The sequence below is a fragment of the Lampris incognitus genome, chromosome 1, assembly GCF_029633865.1.
Source record: "Lampris incognitus isolate fLamInc1 chromosome 1, fLamInc1.hap2, whole genome shotgun sequence".
Lineage (NCBI taxonomy): Eukaryota > Metazoa > Chordata > Actinopteri > Lampriformes > Lampridae > Lampris > Lampris incognitus.
In genome coordinates this window covers 10,056,913-10,076,296 of record NC_079211.1, presented here as the reverse complement: position 1 = coordinate 10,076,296, position 19,384 = coordinate 10,056,913, and the positions used below count along the sequence as shown (strand labels likewise).

At 52.8% G+C, this 19,384-nt stretch overlaps 1 protein-coding gene across 1 annotated transcript in view; it reads left to right on the top strand.

Annotated features, from left to right (window-relative positions):
• Positions 1 to 8,157: 8,157 nt before the first annotated feature.
• mgat4b (alpha-1,3-mannosyl-glycoprotein 4-beta-N-acetylglucosaminyltransferase B) overlaps positions 8,158 to 19,384 on the top strand; it is a 190,981-nt gene continuing 179,754 nt past the window's right edge. The window contains exon 1 of the mRNA XM_056285668.1: positions 8,158 to 8,325. Coding sequence (XP_056141643.1) covers positions 8,229 to 8,325 — 97 coding nt within the window. The 5' untranslated portion in view covers positions 8,158 to 8,228. The remainder of the gene's footprint in view (positions 8,326 to 19,384) is intronic.

Genomic DNA, 19,384 nt, shown 5'->3' with positions numbered 1-19,384 from the left:
ACCTGCCAAAGCCAATGATGGTGCATTTTTACACCGCCATCATTGAGTCCACCGTCACCTCCTCCATCTCTATCTGGTATGCTGCTACCACCGCAAAGGACAAGGGGAGGCTGCAGCGTATCATTCGCTCTGCTGAAAAGGGTGACTGACTGCAACCTGCCATCCCTCCAGGACCCGTATGCTTCAAGGACACTGAGGCGAGCAGGAAAGATGATGGTCGACCCTTCCCACCCAGGCCATGGCCTCTTCAAAACACCCCCCTGGCAAGAGGCTAGGGTCTATAAAAACGTGAACCTCGCACCACAAGAACAGCTTCTTCCCCACAGCAGTAGGCCTTTCCAATAAGACCCCAGACACCCATAGATAGACACTACACCTCCCACCCCCTTTGACCCTCTCTCCACACCACACCATGACATGACATGGACCCACACACATGCACACACACTCACATGCACAATCACAGTGCAATAGATGCAATGTGTTTGTGCACATGCACAATCGCAGTGCAATAGATGCAACAGTGCAGATAGATATAGTATCTGCCCTACTCGGCCCTCTGCACATCGACACTTTGCATAAAGCCCACACTACCCTGTAAATAACTCTCCTTCTGTAAATAACTCTCATTCTACAAGTTCTCCTTCTGTAAATAACTCTCATTCTACAAGTTCTCCTTCTGTAAATAACTTATTTAAAAATTCTCATTTAACATTTTGTAAATAGAGTGCTTGCCATATTCCCAGTGTTTCCACATTATTGCACCTTATTTCACCTGTTTTTATTTTGTCTTATATATATTTCTCATTACCTTACTGTTGCTGTTCATTTCCCCCTCATGCGCCAACCTAACCAAGTCAAATTCCTTGTATGTTCTTGAACTACTTGGCAATAAAACATGATTCTGATGTCTCATGAAAAACCAGTTCTTTCGATGAGTCGCTCCTTTCGGTTCGGATGACCTCTGACCTGCCAGTGAGAACCTGGCCAGACTGAAGGCATTGGCGTTCCAACCCCTTGTAATGCAGAGCAGTCAGGTGTGATGTTTTTGGGGGTTTTTTTGTTGGTCAACAGGAAGTAGGCCCACACACCGTGGGCTCACCATCGTCTGTCTCCAAGGACCAATTGAAGGGAGTTTCGGTTAAAAGCCTGACACAAGGCGTGGCCAACACATGTTAAAGTCAGAAAGGGACACATTTATGAGTTTTGAAACATCAAAACCGTTGATATGAATGAAAATGTAATGTTTGGCACATTTGTGAATGGCGGTTCCGCGTGACCACGTCAAAAATGAAAGATTTAACCATATTATTTCAGATGAGGGAACGGAGAACATGGGATTCACACCGTCCATTATCGGAGTCACTCAGCATTTAAGGCAGCTGAACAAGTGTTTGGTGAGTGCAGACGGAGCAAACTGGACGTTAATCACCACATGCCTCACAAAGCGCCGCATGTCGCCTGCTGGTCAACCAGACTACCATTAAGGCCTACTTATAACACCTGGCCAGGTAATCACACTCATTAGCTAGAAACACACACACACACACACACACACACACACACACTCCACACGTTCACAGATCCCAGCTTCAATCTTCCCCAACGCACTACAAGAGCTGCAACCAGCAACACTATTCCTTAATCTGTCAGGCTGACGTGTCAGTTTACCACAAAATATCTTTACTCATCTCCTCAAGCTAAGAGATAAATGACATTGTTCTCCTACCCCCCCCCCCCCAAAAATCATTTGACATCTATAAGCAAAATCAAACAGCATCCATCCAGCCATTATCCAAGCCGCTTATCCTAATTGGGTCGTGAGATGCTGGAGCCTATCCCAGCAGTCACTTGGGCAGCAGGCGGGGGGGGGGGGAGACCCTGGACGGGCCGCCAGTCCATCACGGCGCCAACATGCACACACACATTCACACAATGTAGTACGGCCGGTTCACCTGACCTCCATGTCTTTGGACTGTGGGAGGAAACCGGAACCCCCGGAGGAAACCCACGCAGACACGGGGAGAACATGCAAACTCCACACAAGAGGACGACCCCCAAGGTTGGACTACCCCGGGGCTCGAACCCAGCACCTTTTTGCTGTGAGGCGACCGCGCTAACCGCTGGGCCCACCGTGCCGCCCACAAACATTAGGAAATATCTCCAAAGTAATCACAGAGAGCTGAATCGGTTTATCTGGACGCAACGTTCATTGGGAGAAACCAAACAGAGGATGACACACCCCAGGAGGGCTAATACGTCAGGCCAGCACTCCACAGAGGCCACTCTTTCAAGGACGAGGAGGTGCACATCCTTGATAGGGAGGAACGCTGGTTTGAACGGGGAGTCAAAGAGGCCATCGACGTGAAGAGGGAACGACCACCCTTGAACCCGGGGGTGGGGGGGGTGGGGGTGGGGGTGGGGTTGTAAGAGTACATCTGTCACCATCTTACAATGCTGTGATTGCAAACGTTCCCAAATCCTCTGTGAATAGTGCACATGGCCATTGAAGCTCTAGTTAATGGTCACATCCGTATTTGCATATGAAACCGATCGTTGGTTTCCGTCGTTAAGCCGCTGTATCGTTTATACGGGCGGGGACACCTGCATACCTGCAGTCCGTTGAGACCGAGGAGGTCGCTTAGATGAGGTGATGAAACGTTTCTCCCGCTAAACGTTGATGAGCTGATTCGACCGTCTGCGGTTTCCTCACCTGGATTACTGACCATGCATGAAGACATTTCAAAAGCGTACTAGCGATCTGCAGACGTTCTGGGCCTCCACAGCGAAAGCCGCTGTCTGTCACAGTGCACGCACTGACAATGAAAAAACCCCACATTCAGTCATGGCAACAGTGAAGCCCGTGCACCACCAGGACAATAATAATCACACCATACAGAGCCGCCAGCGCTCCTCCAGCAGAGACACCGGGGCCAAGGCTGCAGCCAAGCGCACCCATTCTGCAGGGAAATTATAAAAAGCATTGCACAGCCCTGGTACACCCATAGAAACCGGTAGCCTCTTCTATTGTGGGGGGTGACGAGGGCCCACGCCTACTGCTATGGAGGCTTTCAGCAATAAGCTCCTTGGCAGTGTGCAGTCAAACAGATGTTACCCCTCCAGATGATACCACAGTGTGCTGACACCTTACCTGCTAACACCCATCTGGATTTAAAACTGGGGACAGATATTCAACTACTACTACTGCTACTACTACTACTACTACTACTACTACTACTACTACTTCGTCTGTTCCCATTAGGGGGCGCCACAGTGGATCATCCGTTTCCATGTCTTCCTGTCTTCTGCATCTTCCTCTGTCACACCAGCCACCTGCACGTCCTCCCTCACCACATCCATAAACCTCCTCTTTGGCCTTCCTCTTCTCCTCTTCCCTGGCAGCTCCATCTTCAGCATCCTTCTCCCAACATACCCAGCATCTCTCCTCCACACATGTCCAAACCATCTCCATCTTGTCTCTCTTGCTTTGTCTCCAAAACCGTCCAACCTGAGCTGTCCCTCTAACATACTCGCTCCTAATCCTGCCCTTCTTCATCACTCCCAGTGAGAAGCTTATCATCTTCATCTCTGCCACCTCCAGCTCCTCCTCCTGTCTTTTCATCAGCGCCCCTTGTCTCCAAACCATATAACATAGCTGGTCTCACAACCATCTTGTAAACCTTCCCTTTAACTCTTGCTGGTACCCTTCTGTCGCAAATCACTCCTGACACTCTTCTCCACCCACTCCACCCTGCCTTCACCTCTCTTCTACACTCCCCGTTACTTTGGAAAAGATACTTTGTGACAGATATTTCACTATGACTGATTTTCAAGGGGGGCAGCACGGTGATGCAGTGGTTAGCGTGGTCGCCTCACAGCAAGAAGGTTCTGGGTTCGAACCCCGGGGGTTGCCCAAACTTGGGGGTCGTCCTGGGTCGTCCTCTGTGTGGAGTTTGCATGTTGTCCCCATGTCTGCGTGGGGTTTCCTGCAGGTGCTCCGGTTTCCTCCCACCGTCCAAAGACATGTAGGTCAGGTGAACTGGACTTACTAAATTGTCCCTAGGTGTGTGTGTGTGGGCGCTGTGATGGACTGGCGGTCTGTCCAGGGTGTCTCCCCGCCTGCCGCCCAATGACTGCTGGGACAGGCTCCAGCATCCCGCAACCCCAGCTGGGATGAGCGGTTCGAGTAATGGGTGGATTTTCAAGGGCCTGCATTTTCAAATCAGCCCCTTCCTCCCATTTGGCGGGCACAACAAATGCGTGCCGGAGTGACGGCTCTGACCCTTGACCTCCTCGCTATCGGTTAGGTTTGTACATCTGTTGAGCTCGCTTGTACGCCGCTCCGCGGGGCCGTGTTAGCAGATCGACTTAAAACGGAAAATGTGTGGAAGTAAATTCCCACGGCCCTTTGCAGGACGGCATCAAAGGAATAGCTCGGATTAGTCGGAGCCTGTCCCTAATTTGATCCTCGCCGCTCGTGTCGTCCACAGTCGGGTTTCCTTCTCGCAGCCATCGGTCCTTTCTTCATGCCGGACACAGCTCCAGCTTGTGATCGGCCGCTTTTAGCGCCGTTACTGCGAGACAAATCCACAACCCCTCGTTTGGCGCAAATAAATACATAAATAAAACTCCACGGTCCAGCCCGAGCTAAGGCGACGCCAAAGCAATCCATCATCGTGAGTTCGAGGGGCCATTTTACAGATTTACTGTGTTTTCACGGCCGTTTTCTCCCCCGTGCTGCTTCCTGCGACGCAGCCTGCGAACCGAAGTCCCTCCGCCACACTGACGGGGGAATTCAACAGCAAAACCGGATGTAAGATCTAAAATGACCACTCAAATTCACCGTGACAGACAGCCGTGGCATCACGTGCACGTGGGCCCAGCCCTGTGGGTTAGCTATCAAATAGGTTAGCTTGAGGTTAAGGTAAGCGTTGGGTTAAGGTTAAGGTGGAGGTCGAGGAGGGGGCGGCACGGTGGTGCGGCGGTTAGCGCTGTTGCCTCACAGCAAGCAGGTCCTGGGTTCGAACCCCGGGCCGTCCCAGGTCCCCCCCTGTGTGGAGCCTGCATGATCTCCCCGTGTCCGCGTGGGTTTCCTCCCACCACCCCTGCCTGTGCCCCTGAGCAAGGCAGAAAGAAGAACTGGAGTTGGTCCCCGGGCGCTGCAGCCGCCCACTGCCCCCATACAATGGGATGGGTTAAATGCTGACAACACATTTGTTGTAACAATACAATTCATTGTAAATAAAGTGTCTTTCTTTCTTCAGTCAGGTTAAGGAAGCTTAGGTTAAGTTTAGGTAAGTTCAGTGAAACAGGGTTGAGGGAACACAGACTCGCTCCCCATCCCGTTAGCTTTGGCTGAACCGGGGGTGTGCTTTTTCGCCCTCAGCGAGGGTTGTGGATTTGTCCTCCTTTCATTGCATTGAACTGTGCAGCTGTGTGTCCAGTATGACGAAAAGGATGCGGGACCGTGCGCGCAGCGCACGTGCAGTGAGTATAAAATAGGGACGTACTTAAAAAAAAAACCCCGAACTGTTCCTTTAATATAACTAAAAGGCAGCGTTGAGCCGGAGTAGCTTTTGAAACCTGAAGGTCGTTTCCCACCAGTAGGGGTCAGTATAGGCTGCGCTCATAACCCCCCCCCCCCCCTGGTTTCACGGCGAGCAGCCTAGAACAAACTGCTCGTTTCACACTCTGCCACAGGGAAACGAGGCGTGTCAAAAGGTCACTATTTCTGGACGGGAAGCTGCTCTGTGACATTACGGTTAAACAACGACTTCAAAAAAAGGGGGCCTTCATTCAGAAGTGCAGAAGCGGCGGGGTGGAGGGGGTGGAGGGGGGGGTCACGCTTGGTACCAGAGCAGCAGAACCGGCTAGAATATGTTTCTGATAAACCGGGGCGTCCGCATGGTGGCTGCTGATCCGTTCGTGATGTTCGGACGGTCGAGTCACCTGCTTTAGTCGACGTGACCACACGCAGGGCCGCTCCAAACATTTCTGGGGCCCTGAGCAGAATTCATGGGCGGCACGGTTAGCGCCGGTGGCCTCACAGCAAGAAGGTCGTGGGTTCGAGCCCCGGGGGTAGCCCAGCCTCGGGGGTCGTCCCGGGTCGTCCTCTGTGTGGAGTTTGCATGTTCTCCTGCAGTCCAAAGACAGGCGGGTCAGGTGAACCGGCCGTACTAAATGGTCCCGAGGTGTGTGTGTGTGTGTGTGTGTGTGTGTGTGTGTGTGTGTGTGCGTGTGTGTGTGTGTGTGTGTGTGTGTGTGTGTGACGGCCCGGCGGCCTGTCCAGGGTGTCACCCCGCCTGCCGCCCAGTGACTGCTGGGATAGGCTCCAGCATCCCCGCGACCCTGAGAGCAGGATAAGTGGTTTGGATAATGGATGGATGGATGGATAAGCAGAATTTGATCCCCATCCCCTCCGCCCCCTCCCCCTCCCCCCGTACGGTTTCCCATTACACTTTGTTACCCGTGTGTCCACGGGGCCCCGTGTGATTTCTCACTATGATGTCAGCGTGTCTCTGCTTCCTCTCCGCGCTCAGGTTCCTCATTGTGTTTAACTCGATTGGAAACACTTTAGGTAGACTATCCTGTAACCCACGGCACATCAAACCGAGACTCTTAACCCCTCGCCCTTGAAACGGACCCGCACCTGGTCGCTTATTTGCTCGGGGCGGTCACTCATTTGAAAAGCCAGACCCAAAAAAAATCAGATGTCGAGGGCCGTCAATGCATGCAGGCCCTTCACGTAAAGGAAGAGCCACGCCGACAGGATCAGGTTACTGAGGCGTGCTGGGTTAAAGGTGGGTGGGTGGGTGGGTGGGTGGGGGTCTATTTTAGAGTCCGTCAGAGTTCACACGTTCATCGCTCGCCTGTCTCGGTAGGACGGCGCGCGGAAAGGTGACCGTCTAATCCGCCCGTACGTGTGGGCACAACTCGGGAAGGATTCCTGAGCTTCAAAGTGAACCCTGACTATGGGGCCCGGCGTTAATTAGCCAGCCAATTAGGAGATTCAATAGCGGGCCTCCGGGCCGCAGGGCAGAACCCAAACGAGGGAAAGAGAACATAAAGTGAAAGTAGTGTAACGTGCATGGATAGGTAGACACGCTTGCCGGCGGGTCTGATCCTTTAGTCGAGCGGTTAGCGAGGTCGCCTTCGGTGCGGGCGACACGGGTTCGCGTCCCGGCCGCGGCAGTTCCTGTGGTTGCGTCGTCCCCCCCGAATTCGCTACAATATGACAACAAAGCGCGGCTGGCTGCAGGACCCAGCTGTGCAGGGCGTTGCATGGCAGCGTAAAACGTGTACGTTTACCCCCCCTCCCACCAATTGGATCCGACCAATTACCCCACTCTTCCGAGCCGTCCTGGTAGCTGCTCCGACCCCCCCCCCCCTCTGCCGATCCGAGGAGGGCTGCAAGACTACCACCACATGCCTCCTCCCATACATGTGGAGTCGCCAGCCGCTTCTTTTCACCTGACGGTGAGGAGTTTCGCCAGGGGGGGGCGTAGCGCGTGGGAGGATCACGCTATCCCCCCCCCAAACAGGCGCCCCGACCGACCAGAGGAGGCGCTAGTGCAGCGACCAGGACACACACCCACAATCCGGCTTCCCACCCGCAGACGCGGCCAGTTGCGTCTGTAGGGACCAAGCCGGAAGTCGCGCGGGGATTCGAACCGGCGATCCTCGTGTTGGTAGGCAACGGACGCCCTTATAACAGGCCTTGCTGCGACTTCCGGGTCAGACGATGGCGACCGGGGCAACACATGTTAAAGAAAAACTTGGTAATGAACGATAAGCAACAAATAATCGGCGCGCTCTTGCGTCATAATCTAACGCCCCCTCGAGTTATTTCAAAGCCCCCCCTTTCAGCCCCTCCCTCCCTCCCTCTCTCTCCCCCCCTCCCCCCCCCCCCTCTCTCTCTCTCTCTGGTGAGTGGTAGAGAAAAACAACCCCCTCCCCTCTCCGGCAACCCCTCCCCGCGCGCCTCGTAGCCTGTATGAACGCGTCCGTGCGGAGCGCCGCGCAGTGAGGAACGCGTCCAGTCCGCCGCTCCGACAGCCGGGCGTCACGAGTCAAACCCGCCTGCTCGCGCGCTCTCCGTCTGTCCGCCTGTCTGTCTGTCTGCAAACGAGCCACAAAAAAAAAAAAAAAATAAGAGAGAGAGAGAGAGAGAGAGAGAGAGCCTTAGCTACCCTCGCTCTCGGTTCGGACATGAGCCCGGGGATCCGGAGATGAGGCTCCGAAATGGCACCTTCCTGACGGTCTTGTTGTTCGGGCTATGCGGACTGGTCTCCCTGTCCTGGTACACCGCATTCAGCAGCTCCAAAGGTAAGGCGCGCTCGGTTGTAACGCACGACATGGGCGGGGGCGTGTGTGTGCGTGCGTGCGTGTGTATGCGTGTGTTGCAGCCGTGTCGTGGATACCGGATTCCCGGTCCATGTGTTCGGGTTGTTTGGGGCGTCCGGCGGCGGAGTCTGTCGGTCTGCCGGTCGGCCGCGGTCATTCAGTGACAACACGCCTCCTTGTTAATTTGTAACCTTCCTTTATGTCGTGCGTTTTAGTCCCCTGTGCTGGTTCTGCTTTATTGACCAGCCCCCCCCTCCTTCTCTTCCTATCGTTTGCACACCCCCCCCCCCACACACACACAGGCTACAACCCGTGTCAGCGTTTGGCGATTGAACCTGTGTCTGTCCGTCGCCATGTGCAGTTTGTGACGGGGGGGTGGAAGTGGCGGTGGCGCCCCCCCCTCCCCGCGGGGTATTTCTGCCGGTCGCCTCCGAGCCGTGCTGCACTTGCTCGCAGACGCGGGTCCGCTGGGTGCTGGTGCTCCGGCCGGCCGCGTCGTCACCCGTCTTTTAAACCAGCTTCCGCCGGCCGGGGTTCGTGCACGCGACGTCTCTGCAAAATTTTTAAAAAAAATTTAAAAAAAAATCCGCATTTCAGCTTAACTTTCTTTTATTTCCCCTCCACCGGTTTTAGTGCGCAGCTTGTGGGTGAGGGCAGGGTGGGGGTGGTGGTGGTGGTGGGGGGGGTTTTAGAAGTTGCCCGTACAAGTTGGGGCGCGCGCGGTTCGGCTTGTGCCGTGCTGTCTCGGGCGCTCGCTCGCTCGCAACCCTTTCTGACTCCTACCAGAGGGTACGGCGCGAGGCGAGCCGGGTACGCCGCGAGGCGAGCCGGGTACGGCGCGAGGCGAGGCGAGCCGTGCCCTTCGCCAAATGTGGCGTCAACACGAGCGCTTGAACAAGCCGACGTGACCGTGTCGGTCTGTGGTGCCCGGGTGTCCGAGCCCGCAGCACCCGGAGCCGTGCAGCACCCTGCGCACCTCCTCCCCCCCCCCGTCCCCACCCCCGAGGCCGCAGTTATGTAAGCCCGGCCGTGACCGGCGATCACCGAAACACGCTTGTGTGGAAAACATTTAGTGTTTGGGCCAAAACACAGGGGTGGGGACTCGGAGAGCAGGACAAACAGAGGAGGCAGAGCACAGGAGACGTTCTGCCCCCCGTGTGAAAGCCGCCAGGCAGCCCTCCTTCACCGGGGGGGGGGGGGGGCAGGCAGGCCTCCTTCACCGGGGTTGGGGGGGCTGCCTGGCTGGCCGCCTTCACAATCCACCGGACACGGTGCCAAATTTCAGAGGAATCTGATAGGGCTGTGACTAATGCCTGTTCCTAGAGATTCACCCGCACAGAAGAGGCACTTTAAAGCCGATCCCCCGCTCTCTTGTGCCCAGATGGCTCTACTGGCACCCCCACCCCAACCCCCACCCCAACCACACACCCCAAATACACACACACATGGTGGAGCTGCACCTGCTCCACCACAGCCTGAGCACACCTAGGCTCCCCCTGTCTGGCCTAGCCACCACATTCTCCTGGGTCTGCTGGTGCCACAGCTTTTGTAGAGGGACCCCCCCCCCCACACACACACACCACCCCGGCAGAGCGTCCTCGTTGCTGTCATAGTTGCAATGGTTGCCATGCCATGTCAAAGCTGCCGTGCCGTAGTCGCCGTGGTTTCCTGCGGTAGGCGTGCCATGGCCTCCTCCGTCCTGTGTGCCGCCAGCGGCGTCGAGTGCAGGAAGCTGGCTCACATAGTTTTAAACTGCTGGTAATTAACTAGGGGGCCGTGTGCCGGCATGTGTGACCGAGCACATGTCTATGTATGTATGTGTGTGTGTGTGTGTGTGTGTGTGTGTGTGTGTGTGTGTGTGTGTGTGTCCGTGCCAGCCAGCACTTGGGGGGAAATGAGTGCAGCCAGGCCAGCAGTTGGATCAGAAGTGATTGCATCGAGGTTCTTTGATATATTTGTTCCAACGGGACCCCGGGGCCGCTGGATTCTGCAGGGCCTCGGCGCAGCACCGCCGGGGCAGGAATCCATGAGGCAGCCCCGGGGACGAGGAAGCGAGCGTAATCTGTGACGGGATCAGGTTACCAACCAACCAGCAAAGCCGTCCCGGGCAGACTTGGAGAGCCTTTTGCCAGGTTTTCATACCCACCAAGTGAAAGAGGGGAGGGATTTTAGTCTCCCAGCACACCTCCTTCGCACAGTGAGGCGAGACGGTTCCGCGGGAAACGGCGGCCCTGTGGGGGCTGTTAGGAAGAAGAGGGCTCCACCGCTGGGCGGTCCGTAAAGTGGCAGATCCACGGTGGACAGACGCTATCCGAGAAACCTGGTCTTCACAGCGCCGGCCCAGACCACACGGCGTACGTAGGCCCGGTGGTCGGAGGACAACATGGAGCCCAGAACGTGGAATCCTGCTCCGTCCCAACCGTGCACCTGCACACATGAAACGAAACGAAATGTCGTTTCCCCCCAGCACACAGCGGGGCGACACAGAGACAAAAACACATATCCGTACTGCAAAAACTACAAAAACACATATCCATACTGCAAAAACACATATCCATACTGCAAAAACCACAAAAACACATGTATCCATACTGCAAAAACTACAAAAACACATGTATCCATACTGCAAAAACACATATCCATACTACAAAAACTGCAAAAACACATATCCAAACTACAAAAACTGCAAAAACACATATCCATACTACAAAAACTGCAAAAACACATATCCAAACTACAAAACCTACAAAAACACTTGTATCCATACTGCAAAAACACATATCCATACTACAAAAACTGCAAAAACACATATCCATACTGCAAAAACCACAAAAACACATGTATCTAAACTACAAAAACACATATCCATACTGCAAAAACCACAAAAACACATGTATCCAAACTACAAAAACTACAAAAACACATATCCATACTACAAAAACTACAAAAACACATGTATCCAAACTACAAAAACACATATCCATACTACAAAAACTACAAAAACACATATCCATACTGCAAAAACTACAAAAACACATGTATCCAAACTACAAAAACACATATCCATACTACAAAAACTACAAAAACACATATCCATACTACAAAAACTACAAAAACACATGTATCCAACATATCCACGCACAAAAAAATCACTGTCCAAGAGAGCGAACACCAGGGTGACTGCCGGTCTGCATGGGCTAGCAGTTAGCTTAGCCTGCCCCGCTTCCGCGTCCTGTCCGACCGCCCTCGGTGTTTCCTCTTCGGGCACAGCTCCGGGCAAGGGGCCGTGGTCCCTGGGCCCGCCGGACCCAGCAGGCCAAGCTCCCCCAGCCGATCCAGCGCCAGCTCCCCCAGCCAACAAACTTAGACGTGGACAAAGGCACTGGGTGAGGCCGCCGCAAACGTAAGCTCGCGCCGCCATCTTCCCACACCGGAAGCGGAGCACGGCTACCCATGCAGGGTGGAGTAAATCCCTTCACATCTGAACAGTAGACGGTGCGCCATACGTATCTGAGGTTTGAGATACTTCATTGATCCCCGTGGGGCAATTCTGGCTCTGCGTTTAACCCATGCTAGCTGTGTGGCTAGGAGCAGTGGGCAGCCGCCGTGCAGCGCCCCGGGGCCCAACGCTGCCGGTTCATCCTGCCATGCCTTGCTCAGGGGCACAGACACGAGTACTCACCCCAACACGCATGTCTTTCTGACGGTGGGGGGAAACCGGAACACGAGGGGGAAGATGCCAACTCCACACAGAGGACGACCCGGGATGACCCCCCCAAGCTTGGGACAACCCCGGCGTTCGAACCCAGGACCTTGTTGCTGTGAAGGGACAGCGCTAACCACTGGGCCGCCATGCTGCAAACATACAGACTGTATATTACTCTGTAGGTATGCAGATGGTAGATATATATATATATATATATATATATATATATACACTACTCCTGCTTATGGACAGCACATACCGGTCACTCGGCATATGGACCGTGTGTCACACACGTCGCTGCACATCTAGACAGGCGTCCAGTGTGAGGCTCTCGCTCCCAGTGAGACAAAGCCAGCTTTGAAGGACCCACTCAGGCGGGAGCCTGTCCCTGTTCTCAGGGCCTGAATGGGCCGGAGTTTTTATATTCGTGCGGCAGAAAAGTATTTGTGTCCCCCGCAACAAGACGGACGTTGTTTTCGCCCGTGGTTGGACTCGGACCTGCTCGAACCTTGGCCGCCCGGCGGACGTGTCACGTCTCACGACTCGGCACCGGCCAGCTTAATGAGCTTCATTTCTTCTTCACGTGGGGAACACCCCCTCCCCCCCCCCCCGCTCCGCTCGTTATCTACCTGGGTGAGCCGGGTGTGACGTCAGGGGACCGGGTGCGCCACCTGGAGGAGGAGCGGTGTGAGCTGACACACACACACACACACACACACAGAGATATATCAAAATATTCATGAACAGAAATGTGTTGTGAGCTCACCGTAATTCATGCGTGTGCGCGTGCGCGGGCGGGCGGGGGCGGGCGGGCGGGCGGGGAACCGGCAGACAGCTCATAGTAATTAGATGATGCATCTGCCTCGCTCAGACCCTGGCAGTTTGTCGTAGCCTGTTTTCACATGCTTGGCCATGCCCCTGTGTGACACACACACACACACACACACACACACACACACACACACACACACACACACACACACACACACACACACACACACACACACACACACAGAGGCAGAGCCAGGGCTCAGTTTCAGTTTCATTATCCTTGCTCTGCTCCTATTCGATGCACACGGTGAATATTGTTGCAAAGACATGAAATCACATCAACATTAGTATGTGTACCATGTGTACCAGTGTGTACTGTGGTACTGTGTTAGTACTGTTAGAGGTACTGTTGTCTGTGTACCATGTGTACCAGTGTGTACTGTGGTACTTTGTTAGTACTGTTAGAGGTACTGTTGTCTGTGTACTATGTGTATCAGTGTGTACTGTGGTACTATGTTAGTACTGTTAGAGGTACTGTTGTCTGTGTACCATGTGTACCAGTGTGTACTGTGGTACGATGTTAGTTTGTTAGAGGTACTGTTGTCTGTGTACCATGTGTACCAGTGTGTACTGTGGTACTGTGTTAGTACTGTTAGAGGTACTGTTGTCTGTGTACCATGTGTATCAGTGTGTACTGTGGTACTTTGTTAGTACTTTTAGAGGTACTGTTGTCTGTGTACCATGTGTACCAGTGTGTACTGTGGTACTTTGTTAGTACTTTTAGAGGTACTGTTGTCTGTGTACCATGTGTACCAGTATGTACTGTGGTACTATGGTAGTCTGTTAGAGGTACTGTTGTCTGTTTACCATGTGTACCAGTGTGTACTGTGGTACTGTTAGTCTGTTAGAGGTACTGTTGCCTGTGTACTATGTGTACCAGTATGTATTGTGGTACTTTGTTAGTACTGTTAGAGGTACTGTTGTCTGTGTACCAGTGTGTACTGTGGTACTTTGTTAGTACTGTTAGAGGTACTGTTGTCTGTGTACCATGTGTATCAGTGTGTACTGTGGTACTATGTTAGTCTTAGAGGTACTGTTGTCTGTGTACCATGTGTACCAGTGTGTACTGTGGTACTGTGTTAGTCTTAGAGGTACTGTTGTCTGTGTACCATGTGTATCAGTGTGTACTGTGGTACTGTTAGTCTGTTAGAGGTACTGTTGTCTGTGTACCATGTGTACCAGTGTGTACTGTGGTACTATGTTAGTACTGTTAGAGGTACTGTTGTCTGTGTACTATGTGTACCAGTGTGTACTGTGGCACTATGTTAGTCTGTTAGAGGTACTGTTGTCTGTGTACCATGTGTATCAGTGTGTACTGTGGTACTATGTTAGTCTGTTAGAGGTACTGTTGTCTGTGTACCATGTGTATCAGTGTGTACTGTGGTACTTTGTTAGTACTGCTAGAGGTACTGTTGTCTGTGTACCATGTGTACCAGTATGTACTGTGGTACTTTGTTAGTACTGCTAGAGGTACTGTTGTCTGTGTACCATGTGTACCAGTATGTACTGTGGTACTATGGTAGTCTGTTAGAGGTACTGTTGTCTGTGTACCATGTGTACCAGTATGTACTGTGGTACTATGTTAGTTTGTTAGAGGTACTGTTGTCTGTGTACCATGTGTACCAGTGTGTACTGTGGTACTTTGTTAGTACTGTTAGAGGTACTGTTGTCTGTGTACTATGTGTATCAGTGTGTACTGTGGTACTGTTAGTCTGTTAGAGGTACTGTTGTCTGTGTACCATGTGTATCAGTGTGTACTGTGGTACTTTGTTAGTACTGTTAGAGGTACTGTTGTCTGTGTACCAGTGTGTACTGTGGTACTATGTTAGTACTGTTAGAGGTACTGTTGTCTGTGTACCATGTGTATCAGTTTGTACTGTGGTACTTTGTTAGTACTGTTAGAGGTACTGTTGTCTGTGTACCGTGTCTACTGTGGTACTATGTTAGTCTTAGAGGTACTGTTGTCTGTGTACCAGTGTGTACTGTGGTACTATGTTAGTTTGTTAGAGGTACTGTTGTCTGTGTACCATGTGTATCAGTGTGTACTGTGGTACTTTGTTAGTACTGTTAGAGGTACTGTTGTCTGTGTACCATGTGTATAAGTATGTACTGTGGTACTTTGTTAGTACTGCTAGAGGTACTGTCGTCTGTGTACCATGTGTGCCAGTGTGTACTGTGGTACTATGTTAGTACTGTTAGAGGTACTGTTTTCTGTGTATCAGTGTGTACTGTGGTACTTTGTTAGTACTGTTAGAGGTACTGTCGTCTGTGCACCATGTGTACCAGTGTGTACTGTGGTACTTTGTTAGTACTGCTAGAGGTACTGTCGTCTGTGTACCATGTGTACCAGTGTGTACTGTGGTACTATGTTAGTACTGTTAGAGGTACTGTTGTCTGTGTACCATGTGTATCAGTGTGTACTGTGGTACTATGTTAGTACTGTTAGAGGTACTGTCGTCTGTGCACCATGTGTACCAGTGTGTACTGTGGTACTATGTTAGTCTGTTAGAGGTACTGTTGTCTGTGTACCATGTGTATCAGTGTGTACTGTGGTACTATGTTAGTACTGTTAGAGGTACTGTTGTCTGTGTACCATGTGTATCAGTGTGTACTGTGGTACTATGTTAGTACTGTTAGAGGTACTGTTGTCTGTGTACCATGTGTACCAGTGTGTACTGTGGTACTATGTTAGTCTGTTAGAGGTACTGTTGTCTGTGTACCATGTGTACCAGTGTGTACTGTGGTACTACAGTACGTGCTGTGGGGTGTAACAGTGCTGTGTGGGTGGAGCAGGATGGAGGACCTGGGATCTCCGTGCTGTGTGGGTGGAGCAGGACGGAGGACCTGGGATCTCCGTGCTGTGTGGGTGGAGCAGGACGGAGGACCTGGGATCTCCGTGCTGTGTGGGTGGAGCAGGACGGAGGACCTGGGATCTCCGTGCTGTGTGGGTGGAGCAGGATGGAGGACCTGGGATCTCCGTCCTGCTCTCAGGTTTCCTGTCGTCTGTGTCAGTCGGTTCAGGAGGGGAGAGACAGACAACAAGGATAGTCCCAATGCTGCGCCGGAGGTCCCTCGCCTCCTCTCTCCTTTCACTCCTCTCTCATTCCTGCCCTCATCACCCTGATTACTCTGTGTGTGTGTGTGTGTGTGTGTGTGTGTGTGTGTGTGTGGTGGTAGTGGTGGGGGGTATTGACACTGATATTCCCCTTTACTACAAGAAGTCCCACAGATAAACTGTGGAAACAGGAGCTGTGTGTGTGTGTGTGTGTGTGTGTGTGTGTGTGTGTGTGTGTGTCTGTGTGTGTGTGTGTGTGTGTGATACCTTTTGGGAAGCAGTGTGAGTGATACTAGGGTATCTATGACTTTTAGGTCAATATTACAGAAACTGAGAGCCTGTGTGTGTGTGTGTGTGTGTGTGTGTGTGTGTGTGTGTGTGTGTGTGTGTGTGTGTGTGTGTGTGTGTGTGTGGTAGTGGTGGGGGGGGGGTATTGACACTGATATTCCCCTTTACTACAAGAAGTCCCACAGATAAACTGTGGAAACAGGAGCTGTGTGTGTGTGTGTGTGTGTGTGTGTGTGTGTGTGTGTACCCAGATAGCATCCGGATGTGGGCCACTTCAGGCCGTGATGCGGCACTGGTGGCCTTCTTCTGGCCCTGACAAAATGGATGTGAGCCTGAAGTGGCCCACATGGCCCAAATATGCCAAATCAGATGGGGGCCTTTTCTGGCAAAGACGCGGTGCTCTGGGCAACATGTGATCTGGATGTGACCCTGAAGTGGCCCGTGGGGTAAATGGTGAATATGGCCCAAATATCACAAAACAGATACGGGCCACCTTTGGCAAGTATGTGGCACATGCGGCGTTGCTATGGCTTGGTTCTGGCCCAGATCTGGCAAACGGGAGCGGACCGCCCAAGTGCCATCATTCCACGCCGTATGTGGGCCGGATGAAAGTGTCGGGTGCGGGACGGGTCCGGGCCACAGCAGTTTTGCTCTCTGGGTCTGCGGGTAAAGGAACCGGATTCGGAGGCCGTGACTGGCCGTGTCTCAGCAGCCTCTGACCAACGCGACCCGGCATAAAGGCCCGAGTCCCACACACACACACACACACACACACACACACACACACACACACACACCTGTGGACGAGTATGTGGACTCCTCCAAAACTTCTTATCGTTTCCCTGGAAACAGACTTCTACTGTTGATATGAAGGGAATGATATATGTTATTATAACTCCAGAGATGTACATCATTGGCGTGCCTGCTATTGTGTGTGTGTGTGTGTGTGTGTGTGTGAGTGTGTAGCTTCGCACCTATGGGTTAATTATATCTGTCACCATGGATACTAACAGGCTTTACACAAAAGTTGAAATCACCTGTTATGTTATGATGAGTGTGTGTGTGTGTGTGTGTGTGTGTGTTCAGAATTGGCTAATAGGACAGCTGGAAACCTGTTTGGATCACCTCTTTATATCGTCATACAATATAATCTCTCTCTCGCTCTCTCTGTACCCCCCCCCCGTCTCTCTCTCTCTCTCTCTCTCTCTCTCTCTCTCTCTCTCTCTCGCTCTCTCTGTACCCCCCCGTCTCTCTCTCTCTCTCTCTCTCTTTCTCTCTCTCCCCCTGTCTCTCTCTGTCTGTCTCTCTCTCTCCATCGCTCTCTCTCTCTCTCTCTCTTTCTCTCTCTCTCTCTTTTTCTCTGTCTCTCTCTCCCCCCCTGTCTCCCCGTCTCTCTCCCCCTGTCTCTCTCTGTCTGTCTCTCTCTCTCGCTCTCTCTCTCTCTCTCTCTCTCTCTCTCTCTCTCTCTCTCTCTCTCTCTCTCTCTCTCTCTCTCTCTCTCTCTATTCTATATATATAAAATGAAGTTTGTATAAATTGTGAATGTTGTGTAAATGGATGGTCCCAGTCCTCCTGTGTGTGTGTGTGGTGTTGATGGGGGGGGGGGGGCAACGATGCAATGAGAACTCGGGTTGTAGTTTCTTGCTCAATAACACTTCAGCAGAACATATGCTTGGATCAAGTCGAAGCTCTGTGCAGGCTCGGACCGGCGATCTGGCAGGGCCAGCAATACAAGCAAACAACGGTGGTGGTGGTGGGGGGGGGGGGGGGTTCGACTGGCCGGCCGTGGCCCAGCTGATGTTGGAACAGCCCATCTGATTGTGTGTGTGTGTGGGGGGGGTGGGGTGGGGGAGGGGTTATACGGTCCCAATTGTCAATAGGCTACCTCTACTGTAGGGCAGGTGCGGGAAGTGCTGCCCTCGTCCTGCCCCCAGCCCCTCAAGTGTAAGGTCGGAGGTCAAGCGGGAAATAACCGGATCAATACAGAACGAGTGGAAACCAACATTTATGAGTTGGAATGGAAAATAAAGCTCGCCTGGAACGGATTAAGGTCCCAAAAATGTGAAAAGGTCAGAGAGAGGAAGAAGGAAAAAAAAAACCCCCAACGTCTCGAGGCCGATACCGCGCAATGAATCAACACGCTGGTTCAGAAATACCCACGCCGCTGCCACGCCAGACCCTGCTATCAGGAATAGACGAGGTTTACGCTGCATCACAAGAGCGTCTTGAGGCGTCCGCGCTGACGGCTGCAGGAAGACACTCTCGCGGCGTTGGACGGCGTAATGGACGGGGCGGCGGATAAGGGGGCGGCGGCGAGGCGTCTTCCCGTCCCGTCCGCGGCTCGAGGCTGCTGTGCCGTGTTGTTTTTAAACGATGTCGGGGTGAGAGCGTTGCTGTGCTCGGCTGATTAGTCATTCTGGGTCCGCTCTAATAGGGCGCCGGCATGCGGAGGCGGTTTCTCTCGGGGGGGGGGGGGGGACGGAGGAAGCCTGGCCTCCAAATAAATATAATAAAGACAACAGAGTTTTGTTATTGCCACGGCTGTTGTCTTTATTGGGTTTTGCCGTTGCCCCTTGTTATCGAAACAGCCCGTGTTTCGCTTCTTTAGCTGGTGCAGTGAGGCGTTACAACGGGCAGTTGATGTCCTCCGCGCCGTCTCGTGGTCGTGGAGTGCTAGCGCCACCGGCGTTGCCTGCCTCCCTTAGACGGAGAAAAACAACGGGCACGTTTCAGCCAATCAGATTGCAGCCAGGCTCGACCGACCTCAACATCGAATGGTCAGTTCGTCCATCCGCCCGTTTATCCTAATTAGGGTCGCAGGATGCTGGAGCCTATCCCAGCATGACATAGGGCGGAAGGCGGGGAGACACCCCCAGATAGGTCACCAGTCTGTCTCAGGGCAGACTCATTCACACCTAGGGGCAATTTAGTGAGTCCGATTCCCTGACCTACATGGTCTTTGGACTGTGGGAGGAAACCGGAGCCCCCGGAGGAAACCCACCCAGACACGGGGAGAACAGGCAAACTCCACACAGGGGACGACCCGGGACGACCCCCAAGGTTGGACTCTCCACCCCCCCAGCGGGGCTCGAACCCAGGACCGTCTTGCTGTGAGGCGACCGCGCTTATCGCTGTTTAAAAAAACCAAAAAGAAAACCAAA